Source organism: Panthera leo, chromosome A3 (genome assembly GCF_018350215.1).
Source record: "Panthera leo isolate Ple1 chromosome A3, P.leo_Ple1_pat1.1, whole genome shotgun sequence".
In the NCBI taxonomy this organism is placed as follows: domain Eukaryota; kingdom Metazoa; phylum Chordata; class Mammalia; order Carnivora; family Felidae; genus Panthera; species Panthera leo.
Window position 1 is genome coordinate 5,891,921 of NC_056681.1, and position 24,548 is coordinate 5,916,468.

At 58.1% G+C, this 24,548-nt stretch overlaps 1 protein-coding gene across 1 annotated transcript in view; it reads left to right on the forward strand.

Annotated features, from left to right (window-relative positions):
• BMP7 (bone morphogenetic protein 7) overlaps positions 1–24,149 on the forward strand; it is an 89,521-nt gene extending 65,372 nt beyond the window's left edge. The window contains exons 4-7 of the mRNA XM_042930597.1: positions 7,509–7,706; positions 16,551–16,627; positions 18,126–18,236; positions 22,100–24,149. Of these exons, the coding sequence (XP_042786531.1) occupies positions 7,509–7,706; positions 16,551–16,627; positions 18,126–18,236; positions 22,100–22,249 (536 nt within the window). The 3' untranslated portion in view covers positions 22,250–24,149. The remainder of the gene's footprint in view (positions 1–7,508; positions 7,707–16,550; positions 16,628–18,125; positions 18,237–22,099) is intronic.
• The last annotated feature ends 399 nt before the right edge of the window (positions 24,150–24,548 follow it).

Below are 24,548 nucleotides of genomic sequence, written 5' to 3' on the forward strand. Positions count from 1 at the left end.
GGTGCCTTCGCCCTTGGTGCTGCTTCACATCCCGTTTCTCCAGAGGCCGAGCGAGAGAAAACAGGAGGCCTTGATGACCCAGAGGCTGGGAGGGGTCCTTCCAGGGCTGGGTGGGCCGCAGGGGCCGGGACAACATTGGGTAATTGAGGCCAGGCCGATGTCACAAGCGTTAACTGCGTTCTCACTTGTCACTTGGGCCTTGGGCCATCGAGACAAGTGCCTGGAACCGGCGTTTTGCACAATCAACAAAGCGCATTCTTACGCCTCGGGCCTCCGCAGGGGAGCCCGTGGCTCTGGGCCTGGAAAACAAGGAAACCACAGGAAAACCAAGATGCTCCTTCTCTGTGATGAGGCTGTGCTCTCTCCTCTCCCGAGAGGCCCCCGTCTGTGCCCCGGGCCGGTTCTGGGGGGACGTCCTCTGGGCTGGGCGTGCGGACTCTGCTCGTGCCATCCCAGGACCTGCCGGCGGTGGCTGTCGCCCGCCCCCGTGCCTCGGCGAGCCCTCCCCTGCCGCTTGAGGCTCCGCGTGTCGCCCACATCCGTGCCTGGGCAACCTTTCCTCCCTGCGTCTCCGTCCACCCGGACTCAGCGACGGTCTGATGATTAAGTTCACAGCTTGGAGCCCGCTTCCCCGCCCGTAAACGTGGGGTCAGGAGGCCGCTTGGAGGGGCACGGAAGGGGCTCAGCGCAGTGCCTGGCGCAGAGCAAAGGGGCCGGAAGGATGGTTTCTCGTCCTTCTTGTGAGCCACCAGCCGCAGAGAACCAACTCTGTCGGGAATGCGTTCATTGGCAGGTAATAGACAAAGTGTCGCATCTCGGGGGCAGGTATGGTCGCCTTTACGGTCGGGGTATGTGGAGGCAGGGTCGGTTAGAGCAGAGGTCAGCAAACTTTTAAGGATCTACAAAGTTCCTGTAAAGCACCGGGTAGCAATGGTTTTAGGCTTTGTGGGTCAGAGGTGCTCCGTCACAGGTCGTCCACTGTGCCATTAAAGCATCCAAACAGATGGTGAGTAGGCGGTAAACGGAGGGAGAGCAGGTCTAGAGAGCAGAGTTTCTCTACCTTGGCGGTATTTGGTTTTTTTTATTTTTTTAAGTGTTTATTTCTTAAAGCATTTTTTTAAATGTTTGTTTATTTTTGAGAGAGAGAAAGAGACAGAACGTGAGCGGGGGGGAGGGGCAGAGAGAGAGGGGGACACAGAATCCGAAGCGGGGTCCAGGCCCCGAGCCGTCAGCACAGAGCCCGACGCGGGGCTCGAACCCACGAACCGCGAGATCGTGACCTGAGCCGAAGTCGGACGCTCGACCGACGGAGCCCCCCCGGACGCCCCTCCACCTTGGCACCGTTGACATTTGTCGTCCTCTGTCGTGGGGTCATCCTGACTGGGGGCCTCTCTGCATCCTGACAGAAGTGGTGATCACGTGAGTCTTCTCACGGCTCCGTATACGAGAAAGGTCTGTTTTACTACATGCTCACTTACCGGCCAAGCCCTCACCCTGGATCCATAACCTGCCCGTCAGGTGGGCCAGATGTCCCCGCCATCCTGTTTGTTTTCCATCGGGAAAACCTTTCTCCCCTAGCTTGCGGGGCACCTCTTGGCGGATTCAAATACAGGACGCCCTGTCAAATTTGAATTTCAGATCAAAACCCAACAATTACTCCGTGTGTGTCCCACGTGCTGCAAACATGGTCATTTATCTGAAATGCACATTTAACCAGGCATCCTGTATTTTCATTTGCAAAGTCTGGCAACCCTGGACTTGGGCAAATCCTCAGGTGTTGTTTCCCCCCCCCCCCTTTTTTTTAACCTATTAACTCTTAGCCACACTCTAGATCGTTTCCGACTTCCCTGAGGATACAGACCTTATGGTTAAAGTATTGGGTTTCTCTGCCCTCCCTGCCTAGACCAGGTGTGTCCCCTACCTCCGTCCCTCTGCCTGGTGCATGTGGCCCGAGTCCGTATCTAGCGTGAGTCGCCCTGGACACTTAGAAACAATCAAAACGAGCATTTGTGCTTGTGTGTGCTGTAACTGTGACATCATACACTGAAATCGAATTCTTCCCCCAGCCCGCCCACGTGTCCCGTCCTTCATTCGAGCCTTCCTTGGCCCTTTTTGGGGGGCATTAAAATAAAAATACACTTTTCGCAGGTACATACCCACGTAGGTTGGCATATGCGTTAAATTTCCTCTCTCCCAGGTGTAATCACAGTAGATCTTGTTCTGTTCCTCCTCTACGGGGCCCCGCGGGAGCCTGGGCCTGTCTTGTTCCTGCTTATAACCCCCGGGGTGCAGAGAAGTGTGGGGCTTTGGCCCGCGCACTGTGAACACTTGTGAAAAGGTGAATGAGGGGCGCCTGAGTGACTCGGTTAAGCGTCGGGCTCTTGATTTCAGCTCAGGTCACGATCTCCTGGTTTGTGGGATCGAGCCCCACGTCGGGTTCTGTGCTGACAGTGCGGAGCCTGCTTGGGATTCTCTCTCTTTCCCTCTCTCCCTGCCCCTCCCCTGCTTGCACTCTCTCTCTCTCTCTCTCTCTTAGATAAACTTAAAAAAAAAAAAGATGAATGGTTTAGGTGCCTGGTCGGTTAATTGTCTTGGGAAAACGCCACATTGTCTCTAGGATTTTGTAGCTAAAAACTGGACGGCAATGACTTCCGGCTGTATGTCCATCCAGGAGAACAGGTGCTTACTTTAGGGAAGGCGTGGGTAAAGCCGTGGCTCTCCACTGGGAATGTGGCCTCCCAGGGGACACTTAGCGATGTCTGGAGACAGCGTCTGTTGTCAGGACTCAGGGAGGGTGCTCCTCGGGCACGTCTGCCGTGCTGAGGTGCCCCCCGCTGGCCTCAGTGCCTCCTGCCATCGTCTGTGTGAACGTGCTTTGGCCAGTGTCGAGCCCTGTCCTGTGCCGGGACAGTGAGTGGAGGGGACCACCCTGCCCTGAATTGCCGGGCTGGATGGAGGGCAGCACAATGTGTGTGGGGCCCAGAGAGGCCACCCAAGTGCGGGGGTCTAGAGGAGAGCACGGGGGGAGGGGGCTCCGTCCCAGATCACCATTCACCCCACATACCCCCCTGAGCGGGCCTCAGAGGTTTGGCCATGTCCCCCCTCTCCAGACCCTCTGTGGCCGCCATCGTACCTAGAATGTGATCCAGAGCCCCCGCCAGGGCCCCCAGTGACCCAGCCTCATCGTCGGGCCCCCTCCCTCCCTCCCTCTCTCTCTCCAGCCCCACTGGCCTCCTCCCTATTCTTTTTTTAATTTAATTTTAAGTGTTTATTTACTTATTTATTTTGAGAGAGAGAGAACAAGTAAGTGGGAGAGGGGCAGAGCGAGAGAGGGAGAGAGAGAATCCCAAGCAGGCTCCACACGGCCAGCGCAGAACCCAGCGCGGGGCTCGAACTCACGAACCACGATACCACGACCTGAGCCGAAATCAAGAGTCGGACGCTTAGCTGACTGAGCCACCCAGGCGCCCCCGCCTCCTCCCTGTTCTTCAAACACACGTTTGTGTGTGTTCCTGTCTCCGGGACTTGGCATTTCCTGTTCCCTCTGCTGGGAACGTTTCTCTCCCAGGACCCCTGTGACTGTGCAGCCTTCCCTGACCAGTCCCCCTCGTCCCTGTCCCTGCCCCTGCCCTAGACTGCTTCTCGGCCATCACCACCGTCCCTCAGCTCATCCCCCCCCACCCCCCGCCCCGGTGGGCCCCCAGGGGGTTGTTCTGGCCGTTCTACGTGCACACCTAGCACAGGGCGGCCCACGGCAGGCGTGCCGTCGATAGTTGCCGAATGAACTAACGAGTCAGTAACAAGGTGGTTGTTGAAGCCTGGAACACATAACGCAAATGTCCACGGGCAGGAGAGGATGACGTAAAGGCCTTTCCAGATGTGAGGCTCCTCTGCGGCCACGAGGGATGAGGTCAGTGTGTTTCATCGATGCGGAAAGATGTCCACAGTGTATTGCGTAAAAACCAGGTTTATAGGAAACGGCAGTAACAGTACGATCCCAGTTATGAGGACCTGTGCACAAGCGTGACTGTGGACACACGTGCAGGCAGCTCAGACTAAACAGTCACGGGGGGTTTATTCATCTCGGTGGTTGGGGCGAGAAGCAAGCTTCAGGACCGGTTTGATCCAGTGGCTCAGGGATATCACCAGAGGTTCCATGTCCGTGTCTCTGCTCTTCCTTCCACCAGGGCGGTCCCACTCGAAAATGTCACCCGCTTGTGGTCTCTAACTGGTGGCCATTTCTGGGGCTCCATCCACTCCTCCTGCCTCAGTCTTGTCCAGGGGCTTTCTGGAAAGGAAACTTCCAGGGTGCCTCCCCTCCGTTCGTTGGCTGAGTTGGGTCACGTGCCCGCCCCCGAGCCGGTCGCTGCAGCTGGAGGACTAGTTGTTGTCTCGTAGGCCTACCCCTAAGGCACAGCTGCAGAAATGAAAATTGGGCCGGGTACCAGGGACAGGAGCCATGGCATCATCCCCATCTTACAGATGAGGAATTAGAGGCCCCCGCATGCAGCTTGACCTCCCTCGGCCCACACGGCGTGGTCGGTGGCAGCTGCGGGTTTAAACCCCCCGAAGACCCGCTTCCGTCCCCTCTGTCTGCCCGTTTTTGCAGTGAGGCTGTGCTCCAACAGCTGTGAGGGCGAGCTCGACCCCCTCCCTGCACACACTGCTCACGGCGCTCGCGTTTACTGTATCTAGATCGGCATCAGCTTTTCAGGCGAGGCATTTTTATTTTGCCCTGAAAGCCTTCCAGGTGGGGGTGGGGGCAAGATGCAATTCCTAGGGGCTCAGCTTTAATGGTTTCTTTTATAGAATCGTTCGAATTATAAATGCATGAACTCGAGGAAACCCTGCTGAAGAATGCAGGAAAGCCGAACGTTTAAAGGGGTTAAGGTAAAATAGTGGTGGACGGGGGAAGTCTGCTCTTTTAAACGCCGGCTGTTAAAAAACCAAAGCGAACCCCCTGGTGCTGGTCTGGTCCCTGGGAGGCTGGGTTTCCTGACTTGGGCCCGTCTGGGGGGCTCCAGGTGAAGTTAATTCCAGATGTGGACGGGCCCGCGGCCTCCAGAAGCTCCGCTCCCACTCGCCTCTGGCTCCCCTCGCCTAACTCGGGGTGACGCATTCCTGTCGTGGGTACGCAGCCTGGGCTCAGATTCGGCCCGGCCCCTCCCCAGCTGGGTGGCCTTGGGCAGGTTATTCAGCCTCTCGGAGCTCCTCTCTCGCGAGTGAGATAGGCTTTCTTTGCCCCCTGTCTCTTGCTTTATTCTTCTTTGGAATACTTAACCACCAGGAGGCAGGACCTCAATCCCTACCGGCCAGTGGCCTGCTTGTTGCCGCGGCCGAAAGGTAGACTGATCCCAGCTCCCATCCTACTGCACACCCATCAGCGGAGCACAGGACACCGAGATTATTCTGCCCGCCTTCTCCTCTCTGCCTCCAGGACCCCATATCCTCTGGGTGTCCCCCTTCCTCCTGCCCACACTTCTTCTAGATCCTTCTGACTGGGCACCCCTGTCCTCTCGGTGGTGGAGACAGGATGCCTGGGCTCAGCCCTCGTAACGCTTGTCCAGCTACACGCCCTCCCCAGGTGAGTTCCTCTCTGCCACCCGGACGGCCCCCCGACCTCTGCCCTGAGCCAGCGTTTCTCCAGCGCTTGGGGAACGCAAAGCTCTGCTCTGAGGAGCGTCTGGGTGTTGAGTGGCAGAGGCGGGACTTGAACCCGGGACGTCTGGCACCGGGCCAGAGCACGTGTGGCCCCAGGTCCGTCTCTGCCCCCGGACCAGGAGCTGCACCCAGGCTGGGATGCTGTGCTTCCCACGCTCCGGCTTCCCTCCCGCGTCAGGTGGGCATTGCAGACAGCGGCCGCGAAACCACCTGCTTTCGCCCTCCACCCTCCCCTGCCTCCCCGGCTGATTCTCTCCCCCCCACCCCCACGCCCGCCTCAGTTTCCCCACCTCCATAAACGGCCCCTCCCTTCCTCCAGGTGCCCAGGCTCAGAGCAGGAAGGTCAGGGATGAGTCCCCACCTCTTCACACCCTCTCTGTCCAGTCCCTCCTCCGCAAGTTCCGTCACTTGTGTCTTTTCACAGTCCCTCCAGGATCTGCTGGTTCCCAGCTTCGGAGGTACTCCCGTGACGCGACCGCTGGGCGAAACTGGGGAAGGAGCGCGGGGGGCACGTCCCTGTGCGTTTTTTTCTGCGACTTCTCCTGTGAATCTGTATAATTATTTCAAAACGAAACACGAAAAACGAATTCCAGAGATGGAGTTGAGAAACGGACCGTTGAGGAGCCCCCCGTCCCCTCTCCCTGCCACTGCCCCGGTAGCCTCCACCGGCCCCCCCACCCGGCCCCCCCAGGACACCTGGGCTGCTCTGTTACATGCAGCAGGTGGCCGTCTCGGGGTTGCCACTTCACGCCATCGCCTCGGTCTCCTGGGGCTACCGGGAGGCCCCAAACCGGGGGCCGCAAAACAGCAGGCTGCACCTTCCTAAAGCCTGGAGACCGCAGGCCCCGGGGCCGCACCCCTTCCGAGGCCTCGAGGAATGAGCCCTTGCTTGCCTGTCCCAGCTTCTGGGGGCCCCTGCTGTTCTTTCGTGTTCTCTGGCCTCCTTCCCTCTGGGTGTATGCACGTGGGTGTCTCTGTGTCTTCACGTGGCCTTTCTCTGAGGACACCCTCCAAGCCCATGTGACCTTACCTTAACTGATTGTGTCCGCAAAGGTGCTGTTTTCAATGAGGTCACATCCTGAGGTTCTGCACGGACTTGAACTTGGTGGGGGCTGGTGGGGAGGGGACGCTGTTCGACTCGGTAAACAGAGTAAGGGTAAAGTGCTTGCTGTTGCCCACAGGACCCGACCTTACCTGTGCTCCTGAGAGTCCCCCACGATTCATCCCCCTGACCCCTCATTCTTCCCTGCTTCCCCCCAGGCTGTGCTCCAGCCAGGCAGCCAGCGTCCTTACTGCTCGTTGAGAGAACCCTCCTCACTCCGTCCTCCCAAGCATTCGCCTTGGTAGTGCCCTCTGCCTGGAACGCCTGTCCCCAGACATCCACATGGCTCCCCCCTCCCTGTCACGCAGTCCTCCACTCACACGGCCCCTCCGTGCCTAGGGTGGCAGTCACCAGGGCTGTGTGCAGCTGTCCCCGCCGTCCTCGGGCAAGCAGGCTTCTCCCACCTCTTGAGATAGGCGGATCGCATGACCAGCTTGGGCCAATGAAATGTAAATGCAACTTCCGCTAGCCTGAGACCTGCAAACCTCAGCCTGCCTGCCCCACCTGCCCGCACGCCCAGAGGGCAGGAGGTTTTCTCTGTGCGGTTCCCTGCTGTGTTCCAAGCTCCTGAACAGCATGGCACAGAGTAAATGCCGAATAAATACCCGCCGGGTGGACGGATAACGGATGCATGAATGAACCGTGAGGCGGGAAAGAAATCGTGTCCGGGCGGCCCCTCCCCGCTCACCGGCTCACCGTTTCTCCCATAATTGATCTTCTGTGCATTTGGCTGCTTCCGGTCTAGGGCAGAGCATCAACCCCAAGTTGGCGGGCCTGATCGGGAGGCACGGGCCCCAGAACAAGCAGCCCTTCATGGTGGCCTTCTTCAAGGCCACGGAGGTCCACCTTCGCAGCACCCGCTCCACGGGGGGCAAGCAACGCAGCCAGAATCGCTCCAAGACGCCCAAGAACCAGGAAGCCCTGCGGGTGACCAACGTCGCAGGTACGCCGGGCTGGGAGGGTTAATGCACAGCCCCTGAGGATCCCACAGGCCCCCGCAAGACCCCAGAATTCATCCTGTACTCTCGATGTGACCCTCGAGCCAATGCCGCGGGAAGCAGACCCCACAAAATCCTGTGCTGCGCAGATCCCACTGCTTTAACTGGATAAAGTAGTAAGTTCGTGTAGAAATGCACGTGGCAGCACATTGGTGCATTCCGTTAGTATATAACGTATACTAGTGTGTTACGTTAGTATATGTTAGTATAACAAGATGCCGGTCATGTAAATTTCCAAGTAGGGAGAATCATGGCCCCAAATAAATGAAAGCAAACTCTGAAAACATGCAGAGCAGGAGACGCCACCCCAACATCCCCAGGAAGGCCACCCCTTGGGAGAGGAAAGGAGGACAAACGGGGAGAGTTTGCTGTGTCTTTAATTGTATTTCTTAGGTGAAACATACTTGAAACTCCTGGCTCGCTTTACTGCTTGTTCCACACGGGCGGCAGCGGGGCTGTTTTGAACGTTATTTGGGATACTTTGAACGTGTGTTTGAAGTGTCAGAAGTAAAGAAAAAAAGAGCATTAACTCTTTCAGTGCATTTTGGGGGGTACTTTAGGTTCATTGAAATGTTGCCTTGTGACAAGTAAACACAAACTGGAAATAAAGGGAACATGTTCACAGCAAGCAACTCAGAGACGAATAGCAATCCTGAAGGTAGTGAATTCCGCAACAGAAACTTCCAGGAGGTGCTACATTTATGTACGCTGTGCTTCTTGAGGCTCTGAGGCGGACGGCCTCCCGTTTTGAAGAGGGGGCGACAGTGGGGCTCAGAGAGGTTAAGTCACTGGTCTGGAAGTGCACAGTGCAAGTGTCAGCCCTGGGATTTGAGCCTGTTGATTTTGCCGGGAGGCGTCTGCCTGCCCTTGATGAGCTTTGGTTCCTCCACAGTCCTGTTCAGTGTTTTCTGACAACTCACCAGGTGCCTGCTGAGCCCTGCCCGGGCCTGCCTTTGTGCCGGCATCGGGGCTGGGCCGAGACATGGTCCCTTTCCCTACCGGCTGATCAAGCAGCAGGATGTTGATGGCATCTGGTGGCCTGGGGTCGCTGGGATGAGTTTTGGGGCTGGCTGGCTGGCCTGGACCGGCCCCTTCAGCACGGTGGACGCCTGTGGCCTGCGTGCCCACACCCTGGCCCGTGCCACGTTCTCCTGCGTAGCAGACGCTGCCTCTGTTAGGGAAAGATGCTTCTTGATTTTTCCCCCAGAGCAAAAAGAAAATTGCAAGTAAATTAAGTTGGCCCGCAGACCACGTTCCCAATGGGCTGCAGAAATGACCCACCGCCTCCGAGGAGCCCAGCTTGTGCCCTGTCCCCCTCGCCTTGGCTGGGTGCGCTGCTCTCCAAGGGGTATCCCTTGGCTCCTCAGGAAACTGTTTGCAGAATAATGCCCCCCCCCCGCCCCCGCCAGGCCTCCGATGTCCGTGTCCTTAATCACCAGAACTGGTGACTGTTTCCTTACATGGCCAACGGGACCAAGGCTGCTGATGGAATCCAGGTTGCTAATCAGCTGACCTTAGGATAGAGAAGCCTGGGCGGCCCAGGTGGGCCCAGCGCCGTGCTGTCATCACGTGGGTCCTTAAAGGGGGCAAATCTCTCCCCCGAGCGTGGTCAGAGGGGCGGCGAGGCGCGATGTCGCTGGCTTTGAAGCTGGAGGCGGGGTGGGGCGCACGTCGCGAAGGCGGGCTTTTCGAAGCTGGAAGAGACCAGGAAACAGAAGTCCCCCTGAGCCTCCAGGAGGAACGAGGCCCTGAATTCGGCCTGTGATGCACTTTCCGAGCTACAGAGCTAGAAGCTTATAAAGTGGTGCTGTTTTCAGCCGCCGTGTTTGTGCTGATTTGTTGAAGCAGCCACAGGAAACCCAGCCACCGTGTTTGCAGAGCGGTTGACTCAGCAGACGGATGTGCCGGAACACGTCCCCCCGAGGCCATCACGGAGCTCTGGGTGGGCTGCGGGGCAGGGCAGGGTCTGCAGCAGGGACCAGCCTGCCCGCCGCGTGGGGAGCTCTGAGCTGAGCTCATCGGCTCTGCCCGCCGCTGGGCCCGGAGCTGGCCCGAGAAGCATGCGGGGGGATCACGGGGGTGTTCAGAAATAGGGTGGTAAGCCGGCAGAGCGGCCCCGACCCCCAGATTGACCCCGTATTGTCATTAGCTTCTTTGGCCTCATGTAACCAGTTTTTAAGTGTCTGTTCGTTTTCCTTCTCGAAGAAGAAAGGAATGGTTGCTGTGCTTGGTAAAGCTTTCAGAGTCGGGTTTCCTGACCCCCCAGGGGCCCCTGGATGGACTCCAGTGGCCCTGCAGACCATGTGCAGGGGATTTGCAGGGAATCTTTTCTGGCAGTTGGATCCATCCTTTTTCAGGCTTCTCAAAAGGGTCTGTCATGCCCCCTAATTAAAACCCAGCAACCGGGGCGCCTGGGGGGCTCAGTCGGTTAGGCGGTTAAACGTCCGCTCAGGTCATGATCTCGCGGTTTGTGAGTTCGAGCCCCGCGTCCGACCCTGTGCTGACAGCTCGGAGCCTGGAGCCTGCTTCGGATTCTGTCTCCCTCTCTCCCTGCCCCTCCCCTGCTCACATTCTGCCTCGCTCAAAAATAAATATCCAACAACTGGATCCCTTCCTTTGCATTGGAAGCCTCCTCTATGCTGGCCCTGGGGACGGGGGTTCAGTGGGGAAAGCCCAGCCACCGTCCGTCCTCGGGATTTGGGCCAGGCTGGAGGTTGCTGCCGCTCCCAGGCACGCTTACAGGCCTGAGAGGCAGGGGGTGGTGACTAGGGACGGATGCATTGGGGGAGGGGACTTCAGGGAAGACTGTCCCCCGAGAGCTCTGGGACCAGCAGGTGCCCTTGAGGCCTGGCTGGGTCGGCTGGACCAGGGTGACCCAGGGAGCGGGCACAGAGACTTCTGGCGGGAGGCGACAGGGCGCCTTCGAGGGGAGACATGGTGGCTGGGACCAGGGGACGGCGGGGCTGGCAAGGTGAGCCATATCAGGCTCTTGGGAGCCCCGTCTTGAGTTTGAACTTCATCCAAAGCAAATTTGGAAGCCTTGGCAGAGTTTTAAGCTACGATGGGGGGCGGGGGGGGGGCAGGGGTGATGAGACGATCATGTTGGCTGTTCTGGGGATGGCGAGGAGCAGGGTGGGGTGTCAGATTAGGGACCCCCGTTAGATGTCTTTCCATATCAGCCAGGCAGGAAGCACGGACAGATTCCTTGCCAGCCGACACGCAGGTGTGCCTCAGGAGGGAAGGAAGAGGGACCAGGCCTCAAAGTCTTAGAATTCGACACCCGGTTTCCCCCACTGCATACTCCCCACTCACTGGGTCTCCATTTACATAACCCCCAGGACGGGGCTCTCACTACCTCACGTGGCACCTCTTCTAGCTTGCTTGCGGTCTGCCTCCTTCCCGGGGCTTTCTACTTCCTGGCCCTTTTTGAAGTTCACCTAAACCCTTCCTGGACATTTAATTTAAAAGCCATAGCAAGGCCTCCCCCCCGCCCCGCCCCACCCCAACAGACTTGGTAAACCAGAATGGCTGAATGTGTGAGTACATTCATTCACACCTTTTGAAGTGCTTGGCCCCGCGTGCTGGGCTGGGAATCCTGCTCTAGGGCCCTCCAAGCTGAATTCTCTCTCACACGCAGCCCTTCATGTGCCGGGGGGGCAGGGGGGGGGGCACATGCTCCAGCCTGCTGTCCACCACGGAGCTTTCTCTCCTGCAGGCTCATCCCCCCCTTCCCCCCTACATACACCCCAGAGCCTTCTACTGCTCGTGGACGGTGCGGTTGGGGATGGAGAGCCTGGGTCCCTGGCCTCCCTTCGACTGTCTTCTCCCCACCCCCCTGGTAATTAGGCAGCTCCACCAGATGACCTGGGCGGGGGGGGTAACTCGTCAGCCGCTCAGGCAGGGGCCGGTGGAGGCGGATGAAGCCGTGTGGGGTTCGGGGGGATAGGGCAGACCAGAGGGACAGGGGCGCTGGGAGTCATCTCTTCTCCCCTGTCCTAGCCTTTCTGCTAACACGCGGTCATCTCGAACCAGGACTTCTGACCGCTTTCTCCCAGAGCGGCCCAGCGATCCAAGGAGGCCCGGAGGTACAGTGCAGGCGTCTGGGTCTCTGGTGGCAGGGCCGGTGCCCCCCACCCCCCCCCCGCCACTTACACCTACAGCTGGCCTCACACGCTGCTCGCAGCCTTGGTCTGTTGGGCCTTGGGTTTCAACATCAAGCCAGATATCATTGCTTCGCTTTAAGACAGGATTGGGGAAAGTGGCACTCAGGCCGACCCTCGCCCTTCCTCTGCTCATGGCAGACATTACTAATCGATGCTGGCACCTTCCCCTCACTGAGCCTCGCGTGGCTTCGGATCCTTCATTACCCAGGGCATCGAGCAGCCAGCATCGACAAAGCTTCGTAGCCGCGCCCCTGTCCCAAGTTAAGGCGCTCAGTCCTCTGTCTTGTTCAGGCTGCTCCACGTGTTACTGGGCTGAGGGGAGGCTCCTCCTCCCTCCCCTCTACCTTCCGGCTCCCCACAGGGAAGGCGGGGAGGGAGGCCTGTGCATTGAAATTGCTGCCTGTGGCCACGGGCGTTGCCACAGCAATGGAGGCCATCTTTGCATTTCCGCTCTGCATTCCAGACAGCATTGTGAATGGTCCGTCGATTTCTGGGGCTCTTCGCTGATGGCTCCCTTGACCTCGACCGTCACGTGTTGAGTGCCACTGGGCCCTCCAGAGGACCCCTGCAGCCGGTTCCCTCTCTCAGCCCTCCGGCTGCCAGGCCCAGAGGTGGGGAAGGGGAGCCCGACCCCCCGCTGCTGCTCTGTCCTCCCAGCCACCCCTCGGAGCTCGGTCAGCAAGGCCCACACTGCCTGCTGCTGAGCCCCGCTCACCCCTCCTCGCTCCTGGAAGGTTCTGGTGCCTGGCCGTCTGTCCGTCTGTCGGCTGCTGGGGCTGTCAGGGTTCTCGCTGACCTTCGCGGTCACGGACGGCACGCTCCTCTCTCTCCTTCTGCGTCCTCGGGCTGGAGCGTTCCTCCTTTGGGTGCCTCTCTGGCAGACTCGCTCCCTTTCGGTTCTCGTGCAAATGTCACTTCCTCCCAAGGGCCTTCTGTGAGGACCCTCCCTCGCAGGGCCCCCTGGCGACACACCCCCTCTCCGGCCTTACTGCTCTCCTCGACAGGACACAACTCAAGCTGACCCACTGATTGATCATCTGTCTGTCACTGGAAGGCGTAGGCGCCCGGGGCAGGGCCTTATTGTGTTGGCGCCTGTGGCTCTAATGCCTAGAACAGTGGCCGCAAACTAGTAGACAGACCCCCAAGAACAGATGGCATGAGTCAATGAATGAATGAGGCACCAGGCAGTGAACCTGTGTCCCCGCCCCCCCCCCCCCCCAGGTCATTTCTGTAGTCCCGACTATCTGTCGTGCTCAGTCCAACGCAGTTTTTCTCTCCGGTTTGTAAATCTGTAAAAACTGCCTTCCTGGGCGCCTGGGTGGCTCAGTCGGTTGAGCCGCCGACTCTTGGTTTCGGCTCAGGTCACGATCTCAACGGTGTGTGAGTCCGATCCCCGAGTCAGGCTCTGCACGGCCAGGGCAGAGCCCGCGTGGGATTCTCTCTCTCCCTCTCTCTCCGCCCCTCCCCCGTGCTTGCGTGCTCGCTCTCAAAATAAATCAATAAACTTAAAAACAAAATAGAAAATAAAAATTGCTGGGGCACCTGGGTGGCGCAGTCGGTTAAGCGTCCGACTTCAGCCAGGTCACGATCTCGCGGTCCGTGAGTTCGAGCCCCGCGTCGGGCTCTGGGCTGATGGCTCGGAGCCTGGAGCCTGTTTCCGATTCTGTGTCTCCCTCTCTCTCTGCCCCTCCCCCGTTCATGCTCTGTCTCTCTCTGTCCCAAAAATAAATTAAAAACGTTGAAAAAAAAAATTAAAAAAAAAAAAAAAAAGAAAAGAAAAATTGCTTTCCTGGACTATAAAGATATGTATAAAATCGGGAATATTCACAGAGGCCGACGAAGGTGGAAGTCGCGTGCGATTAACCAGGCCAGCCGTGAACACGGGCTCGTCACCTAAGCGTTTCCGGAAAGCCCATCTGAGACCGTTTTCTGATGGCTGTGCCCTCTGCCGCCCTCCCCCTGCCCTCCCTCCTCCTCCTCTCGTCCAGTATTGCTCTGCCAGCCCGACCCCATCCCTCCTTCTCTTTTGTCCTTCCCATCCTCACTCCCGCCCCCCTCCATTTCGCTTCAGATTTGTTCTCTGCCTCGGGGTGGCCCAGGTGGCCATATGTTTGGGGTGTCTGGGACAGCGTAATATCTCGCAGGTGTCCGAGAGGGTTTCCCGATCTGCTGTGGCCGCCACATGTGACTTCCTAGAGAGACACCCCACCCACCTCCCAGATGGGGAAGTTGAGGTCCAGGGAAGGGAATCCAGTGATACCCTTTTTATCTATTTCTCATGAACATAGAAGCCACACGGGGAGAATTCTCGTGAATCAGAGGAAGGCGGAAAACTGGTGGACGTTTCGCTTCTTGCCAAATGGGCGTGTCGTGGGATTTGGAGGAAACAAGGCATTCGCTTTAAATGGCTGAAGGGTGTCTGTGTGAATGAAGTTCGTGGGGAGTGTTTTTTATTATCATTTAAATTCAAGTCAGCAGCGAAGTCTGGGCTTCAGGAGCAGACCCCTCCCTCGCAGGTGGGCCGGAAGGATAAGGATCAGCAGCTTGTCGCTATGAGCCGAGTGTTGTGCGAGACTGATTTGAACGTTCGAGGCCGCCCCAGTAGGCACTGGATCCTCGGCGAACGAGGAGCCCAAGGTCTGGGAGAACCGGGATGTGACTCCAGAGCTGGAGGGGCACCACCCCCTTCCCTGGTCCACACCCACTGGTCAGACTCCACTTGGGAGCCGGTGCGCTCTGGGGTCTATACCTCCGGGGTCTGTCCCTGGGCTCCAGCTGACCACCAGCCCCACACGGGGACGCACCTTCCTAGGTGGGACCCGCTGGGTGGTTTGGCCGCAAGTCTCAGAAGCACAGATCAAGTGGCGTCAGCCGCCAGGGAAGCCATCGGCTCGCGGCGCCAGGGCCGGGTGGGCGCGAGGGTTGGTTGGTCCACAAAGTCAACGACAGTGGAAGCCCGGCTTTTTCGACCTTGCCCTTCTGGGTTCCGAGTTGGCTTCTTCTCAAGGCTGTGGCCGCGTGGAGCCATCAGGCTTCATTCCTGTTCTGCTCCCGGGTGATAGGGGGGGAAGAGCTGAGCACCGTATCCCATGCGTCTTTCTTAGGAATCAGGAGACTTTTTCCAGAAGCCCCCAGCACGCTTCCATCCACGTGCTGTCGGCTTGGATCGGGCCGTTCGCTCTTACCTGAACCAGTCCTCACTCCAAGGGTGGGGAATGAGCTGGTGAGCTCAGTCCTGGGTTCTCAACCAGGGCGGGGGGTGCCGGGAGCACCTGAGGCCACCAGGAGGGCCACTCCCCTGGCCATCTGAGAGGCCTGACCATGCAGCGGGAACGGGGTACGTCTGGAAGCCTCCCAGGTACGGGCCAGGTGAGCAGGCAGCCCCGGTTCCTCCTTGTGTCTCTCATCCACTGGTTTCATTACCTTCTGGGACACTTAGGCCTGGAGGCATCACAGCAATGGACAGAAGCTGGGGCACTAACCTCTCCTTTAGTTGTGCGTTAATTACACAAATATCAGTGGACACTGGGCTCTGGGGATCCAATGGTGACCTCGCAAGACCTTCTTGAAGGGGCGACATTCAGACAGGCTTCAATATCAAGTAGATCCAGACATACAAAGATCACAAGAAACATTTCAGGTGCAGAGAACAGCAAGTGCAAAGGCCCTGAGGCAGAGACAGGCTTGGCATTAGATTCACAGCACAGAAAGAAGGCCGGTGTGATTAGAGCTTAGTGCTTGATGCTTTAGGAATCCGGGTTCCATAGGACCTGACAGGCCAAGGGCAGGAGTTGAGAGATGTTGCTCGAAGCATGCTAGAAAGTTTTAGGTGGGAGAGAGACAAGGCGTGGTTAAAGAAAACGATCCCTGTGGCTGCAGGATAGAAGATGATGTTGCAGTAGCAACAGAGTGAGTGTGTGAGAGAGAGAGAGAGAAAGAGAGAGAGCGCGTGCGATTGAGAGAGAGAGAAAGCCGAGGGTTTCTGCATGTTCACAAGTGCTCAGGCCCTAACCCAAATGCCAACAACCCTTACATACTTCCGGAAAACCCCAGCGCATAGTTTCGACTCCTCAAAGCAGCCTCAGGAGAGTGTTCTTCTGGGAGGTCAGTGGGATCTGACTTCCTGCCCTCTCCTTTCTTCCTGGTGGTGGGGGCCTTGTCCCAGGCCCCGTCTGCGCCCCCTCGCGCCCTTTCTTGCAGGGTGAGCCTCGCCAGTGGGCGGGCCTCACGGAAGCAGACCCCTTGAGCGGGCTCCTGGGGCCAGCGCGGCGGCCTGTGGCCGTAGTTTGATTCCCGCAGGGAATCTGGGCCCGTGTCTGCGTCTGAACAACACGTGTGGACAAAGACACCCAGGGTCCGCAGAAGGGTCCAGAGCGTGGCAGGAGCTAAGGTGGCGCGGGAGGAGGGGGAATGCGGGCACGTCTCGCGTGGGCCGTTCGTCGGGGACGGAGATGAGTTTTAAGGCTGCGGGTACTCGAACAGCTTCTGTGTCCGAAAGGTCGCCTTCCAGCTTTCTGAGTCTGACCGTGCTCACACCATTGCCTGCGACCGAGGGAACTCTAACGCGCGCGTGTTTCCTTCCCTCCCCACCCCCCTGCCCTGCACCTCTGCTTCCCGTCAATGCAGAAAACAGCAGCAGTGACCAGAGGCAGGCCTGTAAGAAGCACGAGCTGTACGTCAGCTTCCGAGACCTGGGCTGGCAGGTAAGGGCGGTCGGCTGGGTCTGCCGGGTTGGGGTGGCGGGGGGGGGGGCTCTGGGCTGGGCTTCCCCCAGGCTCCCCCGCCAGGGCGGTGAGGGCTGTGTCGCACCCGTACGGTGGGTCAGGTTTCTCACCTACTCGCCTTGAGACTCCAGCCTCAAGGGCCCTCGCTAGGGTAGAGAATCCAGGTTAAGGATGCAGGGACGCCTCGTGAGATCCAAGAGCGGGAATGGAGTCAGGACGCAAAACAGAACCAGGAGCCCCAACGCTCCGGACCCTGAGCCTCGTTCTCCACGTGGGCTCCATTTCCATCCTGCGGCTGGCTGGCTGCTCTCAGACGCGGGGGAGCCCGTGTGCCAGAACGCAGCTGCCTGGAGGGCCCACCTCCTGCCCTGTCTGTCCCTCCCTCCCCCTTCCGTGATTCAGTTGTGTGGGGCAGGGAGTTGAGCCAGCTCGGGTCAGGTGCTTGATCCTGAACCGGTCGGCTGTTTGGGGACGAGATCATGTCCTGGGACCGTGACTGCTCCCTCCGGAACCATTCGGATGGAGTGGGGTGAAGGGCAGGGGGCGTATCCTAGGACGGGCATGAGGGTCATACGCTGTCGTGATTGTTTGTGAGTGTCTCCGACATTCGGGGCCCTCTTCCGGGCACCGGAGATGCAGCCGTGAGCGTTAACAGTGTGCCCGCCCTCGTGGGGCTCGGCTCCCCGATGGGGCGTTGAGATCACCAAGGCCACCGACTTCGTTCTCTCCTCAGTGAACTTGTGGTTCGGTGGGCGAGGCCAGATCCTTCCCTGGGGATGGCTCCCAAGCGCACCTTCAAGGCCAGCGTGGAGCCCTCCCCTGGTTCTGGCCCTCGTACTCACGGCTCCCATGCTCCACGGGGCACCCGGCCGGGCTGGAACCGAGCCCCAGACCCCGCTGCTGGAAGAATCCGTGGGCTTGAGTCAGTGAGGGGTGTGGGTATTGCTGGGACGGCAGTGCTGCGCTCACCCGACCGTAAAGGCAGGCACGGCCGCGCGTCCTTCCCCAAGCCGCTCGCGTGCACCGGGCGGCTGGGCTGGCTCGTCGACACTGTCCTGTATCTGTTCTCCCCGTGGTGGGTGGTTATCAGTCTGTGCCCCACGTGGGCGAACTGGCCGACGGAGACTTCGCCGAACGCAGACCGCCAGCGTGTAACCACCTGGCAGTGCTAACGTGGACGTCCCCTCGGTCGTGCTTCTCTGCGCCACCTTCCCACAAAGCCGTGCGAGCGTCCGCTCCGCACTCAGCCCAGCCCCCGGGTGGCCTTTCCTCCATTCTGCGTTCAGTGGGGACCGTGACAGCACATCATCACCTGTTTCTCCTGCTCCGGCAGGACCCCCGCTGCGCAGGACGGAGCGGGGCTGGGTCTTTGTGCCCGGGAGTGCGGAGCGTGGCCCGTAGGAGGCAGTTTGGACGTGGAGGTTAGCGGGCCGTACGGGGCCCTCGCTCGCCCTGATTCGCCCTCTCTCGCCCGCAGGACTGGATCATCGCTCCCGAAGGCTATGCTGCTTACTACTGCGAGGGGGAGTGTGCCTTCCCTCTGAACTCCTACATGAACGCCACCAACCACGCCATCGTGCAGACGCTGGTGAGTGTGGCCCGCCCGCCATCGGGGCGGCCGGACCCTGCCTCGGGCTCCTCCAGGCTGGGGCCCCCACCCCATCCCGCCTGGGCCCCTTCCTCCATAAAAAAAAAAAAAAAAAAAAAGATTAAGAATCCTCTTTTACAACGGCATCGGCATAACAATGTGTACAACAACCTCTGACCCTAAAGTTCATGTATTTCTCCCAATTTTGAAAGAAGCGAGAACAGTTTCCTGGACTCCTAAAGGCATCTCGGACAACGGTCACTGTGCCTAATGGGGAAGTCGGCCCTGGTCCTGCCTCTGTCTGGGGGACTGTTCTTGGCTGTCCGCACGTCTACCCCACGTCCATAGGGCCTTCCCCGACCCCCCAAATCCGCACTTCCTTTGGCTCATGTTGGCTCGAGAGCCTGTCCCCTTCCCGAGTTCACGTCTTTGCCTCCTACCCTTGAACTCTGGGGGTTCAGCCATCCTAGGGCGTCTCCTGAGCATCTCCTGCATGTAGACCCGGACTGGGAACAGCGGCCACCGCGGGGAACAGCGGCCACCGCAGGGAACGGCACAGATGGGGTCCTTGCCTTCGGGGCCTCGGTTTCCAGGGAGAGAAACGGTCAAGTAGACAAATGAGGAAGCCTGAGAGGAGTAAGGGACAGGAAGGTGGCAGACAGGACGATAGGACAGAGAGATGGGGTGGAGGGGGGCCTTTCAGGTGGAACTTCCCTGGGGTCACTAGAGGATTCAGTGTGATAATAAGCTAAACTCTTACCAGGGTGCCCAGCACTGGGACCCCTGGTGCATGTGATTTTTATTACTCTCCTGAAAACAGCAGTAGTGATAAAAATTAGGAACTTGGTTCTTCGGTGTAGAATCTGAGGCTCAGGGGTCTTGATTATCTAGCTCTCTGCCATGAACGTTATTGGGGCCTTTCCTGTCAACCGGTCGTCCTCCCTGGCTTGAATGCTCCTGGTGACAGAGAGCTCCCTCCTCAGGGCCATCCCCTCTGTCCTGCAGTTCTGTTGGTGATGGACTTTTTGGCTTCTTTTGTTTCAGAATAAACGTCTCTCTCTTCCCTTGTTCCGACCCCACGTGTTACCTCCTGGAGAAAAAGCTCCTTTGGTCCGTTCGCTTGGGCCGCGGTCTGCCCTTTGAAGGAAGGCCTCTTCTTTTTAGCAGTGCTTTTGCAAGGTCCTTCCTCCCCCAGCAGTAAACTCCGGAGCCCTGTTGAGGATTGTAAGTCCTCGGGCTGGAAATGAATAGTGCCCCCACCCTGTTCCTTGGCGCCCACGTGCCCCCTAAGTCCTGTCCTGAAGCCCCTGGGAGGTGCACCGGGGGTCTCCCGGGCTGCCACGGGTCTAGCTCTTCCCTCCGACCCCTGCTTCATGGCCCACACGACAGGAGCCTAGCCGTCCTGTGACCACCCGCCCCGTCCGCTCGTCACGAGGAAACTCTGGGATCAGAGCGAGCCCTCCGATTATTCCGAAAAGATGCTTCTGTGGTCATGGTTAAAAGGGGGGGTGGGAGGGGCGCCTGGGTGGCTCGGTCGGTTAAGCATCTGACTTCAGCCCAGGTCATGATCTCACAGTCTGTGAGTTCGAGCCCCGCGTCGGGCTCGGTGCTGACAGCTCGGAGCCTGGAGCCCGCTTCGGATTCTGTGTCTCCCTCTCTCCCTGCCCCACCCCTGCTCACGCTCTGTCTCTCACTGTCTCAAAAAAAAAACCAAAAAACATTAAAAAAATAAAAGGGGGTGGGGGGAGAAGCCTTGCCTGCCGAGAGTCCTAGTGAAATACAGAGGAAATGAGCTGATGTCTGGGATTTGCTTTCAAATGATTCAAGGGTGGAGGTGGGGGGGCGGTTAGATGTGTAAGGTTTGAAATGGTCCGTCATAAAAAGTTACCAAGTGCGCTGGCTCATGTCAGAGGTCACAGGCTGGAGGCCTCTACAGGGTGCTTTCCCTTGGCATGTGCTTGGAAACCTGAAGTCTGACATAAAAACAAAGTTTGACGTAAAAACTCCTGGCCTGTCCCGGGCACTCGGCACATTCAACTCGCTGGCTTTGGTTGGCCGCGGTCAGCTGGCCGCGTCCGCCCTGCGGTCTGCCCCAGCCCTCACTCTTCCCTCTCGTCTGACTCCCTGCCTGCCTCGCTCATCCGGGACGCTTGTGTGGCCCCTTCGGGCCCGGGGCGTCGTTTGCCACCAGCCCTGGTCTCTGTAGGGTGCAGAGACTCCCACGAGCACGAAGGGCAGTAAACCTGAGCAGCCAGCCGGCCTCTGTCTTCAGTCCTCCCTTCCCGACCTTCTTTCCTGATGATGTCCAAGCAAGCGTCCGCCCCGTTTTGTCCTCTTAACTGTCACTACTAACGAGGCAGGACGGCCTCGTATCGTTCAGATCTGCACCCTCCAACACGGTAACCCCATTTACACATGGCTCTTGAGCACTTGAAATGGGGCCAGTCTGAATCAAGAGGCGTCGGGACTCTAACACACACCCTGCGGGCGCCTGGGTGGCCCAGTCGGCTAAGTATCCGACTTCGGATCAGGCCATGGTGTCTGGTGAGTTCGAGCCCCACTCGGGGCTCTCTGCTGTCAGCGTGGAGCTCGTTTGGGATCCTCTGTCCCCCTCCCTCTGCCCCTCCCCCCCTCAAAAATCAACATTACAGTACAATACGATACGCACTAGGGGTGCGCCTGGGGGGCTCAGTCGGTTGAGTGTCCAACTTCAGCCCAGGTCACGATCTCACGGTCCGTGAGTTCAAGCCCCGCGTCGGGCTCTGGGCTGACGGCTCGGAGCCCGGAGCCCGATTTCGGATTCCGTGTCTCCCCCTCTCTCTGCTCCTCCCCCGCTCATGCTCTGTCTCTCCCTGTCTCTCCCAAAAATAAATAAATATTTTTAAAAAAATTTTTAAAAGAAGGTGACGGACATCTGGGTGGCTAAGTCAGTTAAGCATCCGACTTCAGCTCAGCTCGTGATCTCACGGTTTGTGGGTTCGAGCCCCGCATCAGGCTCTGTGCGGACAGCTCGGAGCCCGGAGCCCGCTTCGGATTCTGTGTCTCCCTCTCTCTCTGCTCCTCCCCCGCACATGCTCTGTCTCTCTCTCTCTCTCTCTCTCTCTCCCCTTCAAAAATAAATAAAAACATTAAAAAAAAAAAAACCAAAAAATAAAATACACACTAGTTTTTGAAAACTTGGTACCCAGAAAAAGCACAATACGTCATTAATGATTCTTTACGGTAAGTATGTATTGCAACGGTAATATTTTTGAAACCCTGGGTTAAATTAAATAGATTATTTAAATGAATTGTACGTGTTTCTTTTCCATCTTTTCACATGCGGCTGCTAGAACATGGGAGATTACATGTGTGCCTTGCTTTCTCCTTTTCTTGGACCGGGCAGGTGAGCCCGGGGGTCAGCCACCTTTTTCCGGACAGAGTCAGGCGGTAGATGTTTTTAACCTCACGAGTCCTACGGCCTCTGTTGCAGCGACTCAAGTGTGCCAGGTGCAGCCCTAGGTGCCGATAAAACTTTATTCGCAGGAACAGGTGGTGGGCAGGATTCGGCCTGCGGGCCCACTCTGTCCCCAGTTGGGGCAATTTTGCCGCCCCCCCCAGGGGACATTTGACAGGTTCTGGAGACATTTTTGGCCGTCGCGGCTGGGGGTCGAGTGCCCCTGGCCTCCCAGAGACCCCGCGAAGCCCTCCGCGCTGTACAGGCAGCCCCGCGGTGGAGACCCGCCCGGCCACGCGCTTCCCAGCCGAGTGCTGTGTCGACGTCGGTACTCTGGTTCCCTGTGAGCCTTCTAGAAACGAGGCGGCCAGGGGCGGGGGGGAGTGACGCGACGCGGCTCACCGCTGCCGCCGTTTGCTCGTTCCAGGTCCACTTCATCAACCCGGAGACGGTGCCCAAGCCGTGCTGTGCCCCCACGCAGCTCAACGCCATCTCGGTGCTCTACTTCGACGACAGCTCCAACGTCATCCTGAAGAAATACAGAAACATGGTCGTCCGGGCCTGTGGCTGCCACTAGGCCCTCCCGGAACTCCGATCCTCGGGGGGGCCACGTTCTTTTGGGATCCTTGGCAAGGCACCAGCAGACCCGCCGCCCCTCGAGAGGCCTGTCCCGCCCCCGTCCCCAACCTTAACGGTGTAGGAGTATCAAGGAATTTGGGAGGTGAAGGCCTTTTGATCAGGTTTTCACCGGCCTCCTATGGACAAGATCCTACAAGCTGCTGCAGGCAAAGCCTGAAGGAAAACAGTACATATGTAAAGAAAAATTGCCCGGCCACGATCATTGGCTGTGAAGTCTCTGCCGTGCACTGACTCGTTCCCAGGGGTAATTAGGAGCGCCCTTCAGCCGGGCCCCCCAGCAGCGGGAGGAAGGGGGCGCAGCAAGGGGTGGGCGCGTTGTGTCTGTGCGCAAGGAGAGTTAACACAGAAGTTCCTGTAATAAATGTCACAATAAAACGAATGAACGAAAATGGTTAGGATGTTACAGATATATTTTCCTAAACAATTTATCCCCATCTCTTGGTTTACTCTGGTTTCGTAAACAGAAGCTGTGGCCGGGGGAGGATGGGGAGACACCCCCCCCCGCCCCCCCCCCGTCATTCCAGTCTGGTTTCATTCTGAGACTTGCAGAGGCCCACTGTTTATATAGACTTGCCTAAATCTAAGATTTAGCCGGGCAGGGAGACGGCAGATTTCTGCTCGCAGGAGGGGGGGTGTTGACCTTGAAGGAAAAACCTGTTCAGCTGGGTGTGTGTGTGTGTGTGTGTGTGGTGGCAGAGATTAAAATAGCCATGTGGAGTGCTGGCAGACTTTGGAACCGGTTTCCCGGCTCTCCTCACGGTAGGAAACTCGATGTGGCGTGCCAGAGTGGACGGGACAGCCACCGGGACAGCACCTGCAGCCACACCTGGAACTCTAGCCACCATGGCCCCATTTAAAGGAGTGCCAAGGAAGGCCAGCTCTAGATCGGGGTGGGGTGGGCGGCGGTGCTGGCCACCGCCCCGGGGGCTCCCCCGTTGGGCCATAGATGGACAGCAGCGTTCTGAGGTCTGGGCTCCCAACCGGGGCCCCCGGTGGCCCCTGTTGAGGGCTCTGCAAACAACCAGCTCCTTGAAGTAAGGAGCAGATGACGTGGTTTAGACCTGCTGGATGCCAATCTCAGATGGAAGGATCTAGAAGCCGCTTTGGGAGTGACGTCCTAATCGGGTGTTCCAACTCCCAAGTTGCCATTTCTGATGTGGCTCTTGGTGTGAACCTCCCTTTCCTTGGCCAGTGGGTCCCCTAAGTGGCTGTGCACCCAGCCACTAGCTGCCACACAAGCCTTGGGGAGCTCTGGGCAGTCTAGAGCAGGGTTATCCACAGATGAGGCCTGTGCCCCTGGAATCCCGTCCAGCAGGGGATTGTTTTCTCCGCCTTGATTAAGTTGGTTCCTGGAAACACCGGAGCCCCCGTTTTTATCTTCTTTTATTTTTCTTCTGCAGTAGCTTAGGCTGCAGCCTTCACTCGGCCTGGTCAGTAGGGAAGACTCACTGTCTTTGCTGTGCTTTGTCTTACCTGTTGGCAGATCTGGGGATTTTTGTGTGATTCCCTCTGGGTGCAAGTTTTCTGGCCACTTGTACCCCACCTGGCTTCTGGCTCGCATCGTCTGTACATTGAAACATGTAAATAGTTGTTACAAAACAAAGGAAATTATTTATGTCCATCGGAAGCTCACTTTACACCCTCCTTCTTCGGTCCCTCGTTCAGGATGATGAGTTCGCTTCCCCCCCCCTCCCCCCCCCCGGCCTGTTTGTTTTCTTATTTAAGACTATTTATTAACGGTCAGACCATTGTACCTTCAGCTGTTGCATAGAGCGGTCCTCAGCGAATTTTCTGTACAAATAGACAAAATAAAGAGGGTTTTTGCCTTTTCAATAAAAGGAGACATTTGGTTCTGATTCTTGGGGCCGTGGATGTCGGGTTCTTCCCCTCTTAACTCCCGGACGTCGCCGCTCCCTTGGTTTGCTAAGAACTCTCCGCCTTGGCCCCCACCATCAGCGCGCTGTTCATCAGCCGGGCCCCGGGGAGAGCGGGGCGCTCGTCAATACTTGCTGCAGCTGTGTGGGGCTCCAGGCAGGAGGGATGGAACCGAACCACAAATGTGAGCCGGGGAGGCTCGACTACAAAGATCCTTGATTGAATTACAGTGCAGCTGTCAACAGCTGTTTCAGAGAGGCGGGGGGGGGGGTAAATGAGCTGTGTTTACTGCTAACATAGTTTAAAGATTTAGTCATCCCAATAAAAGAGAGGCACAAGAAGGAAACAAAAAAGGCAGGCTG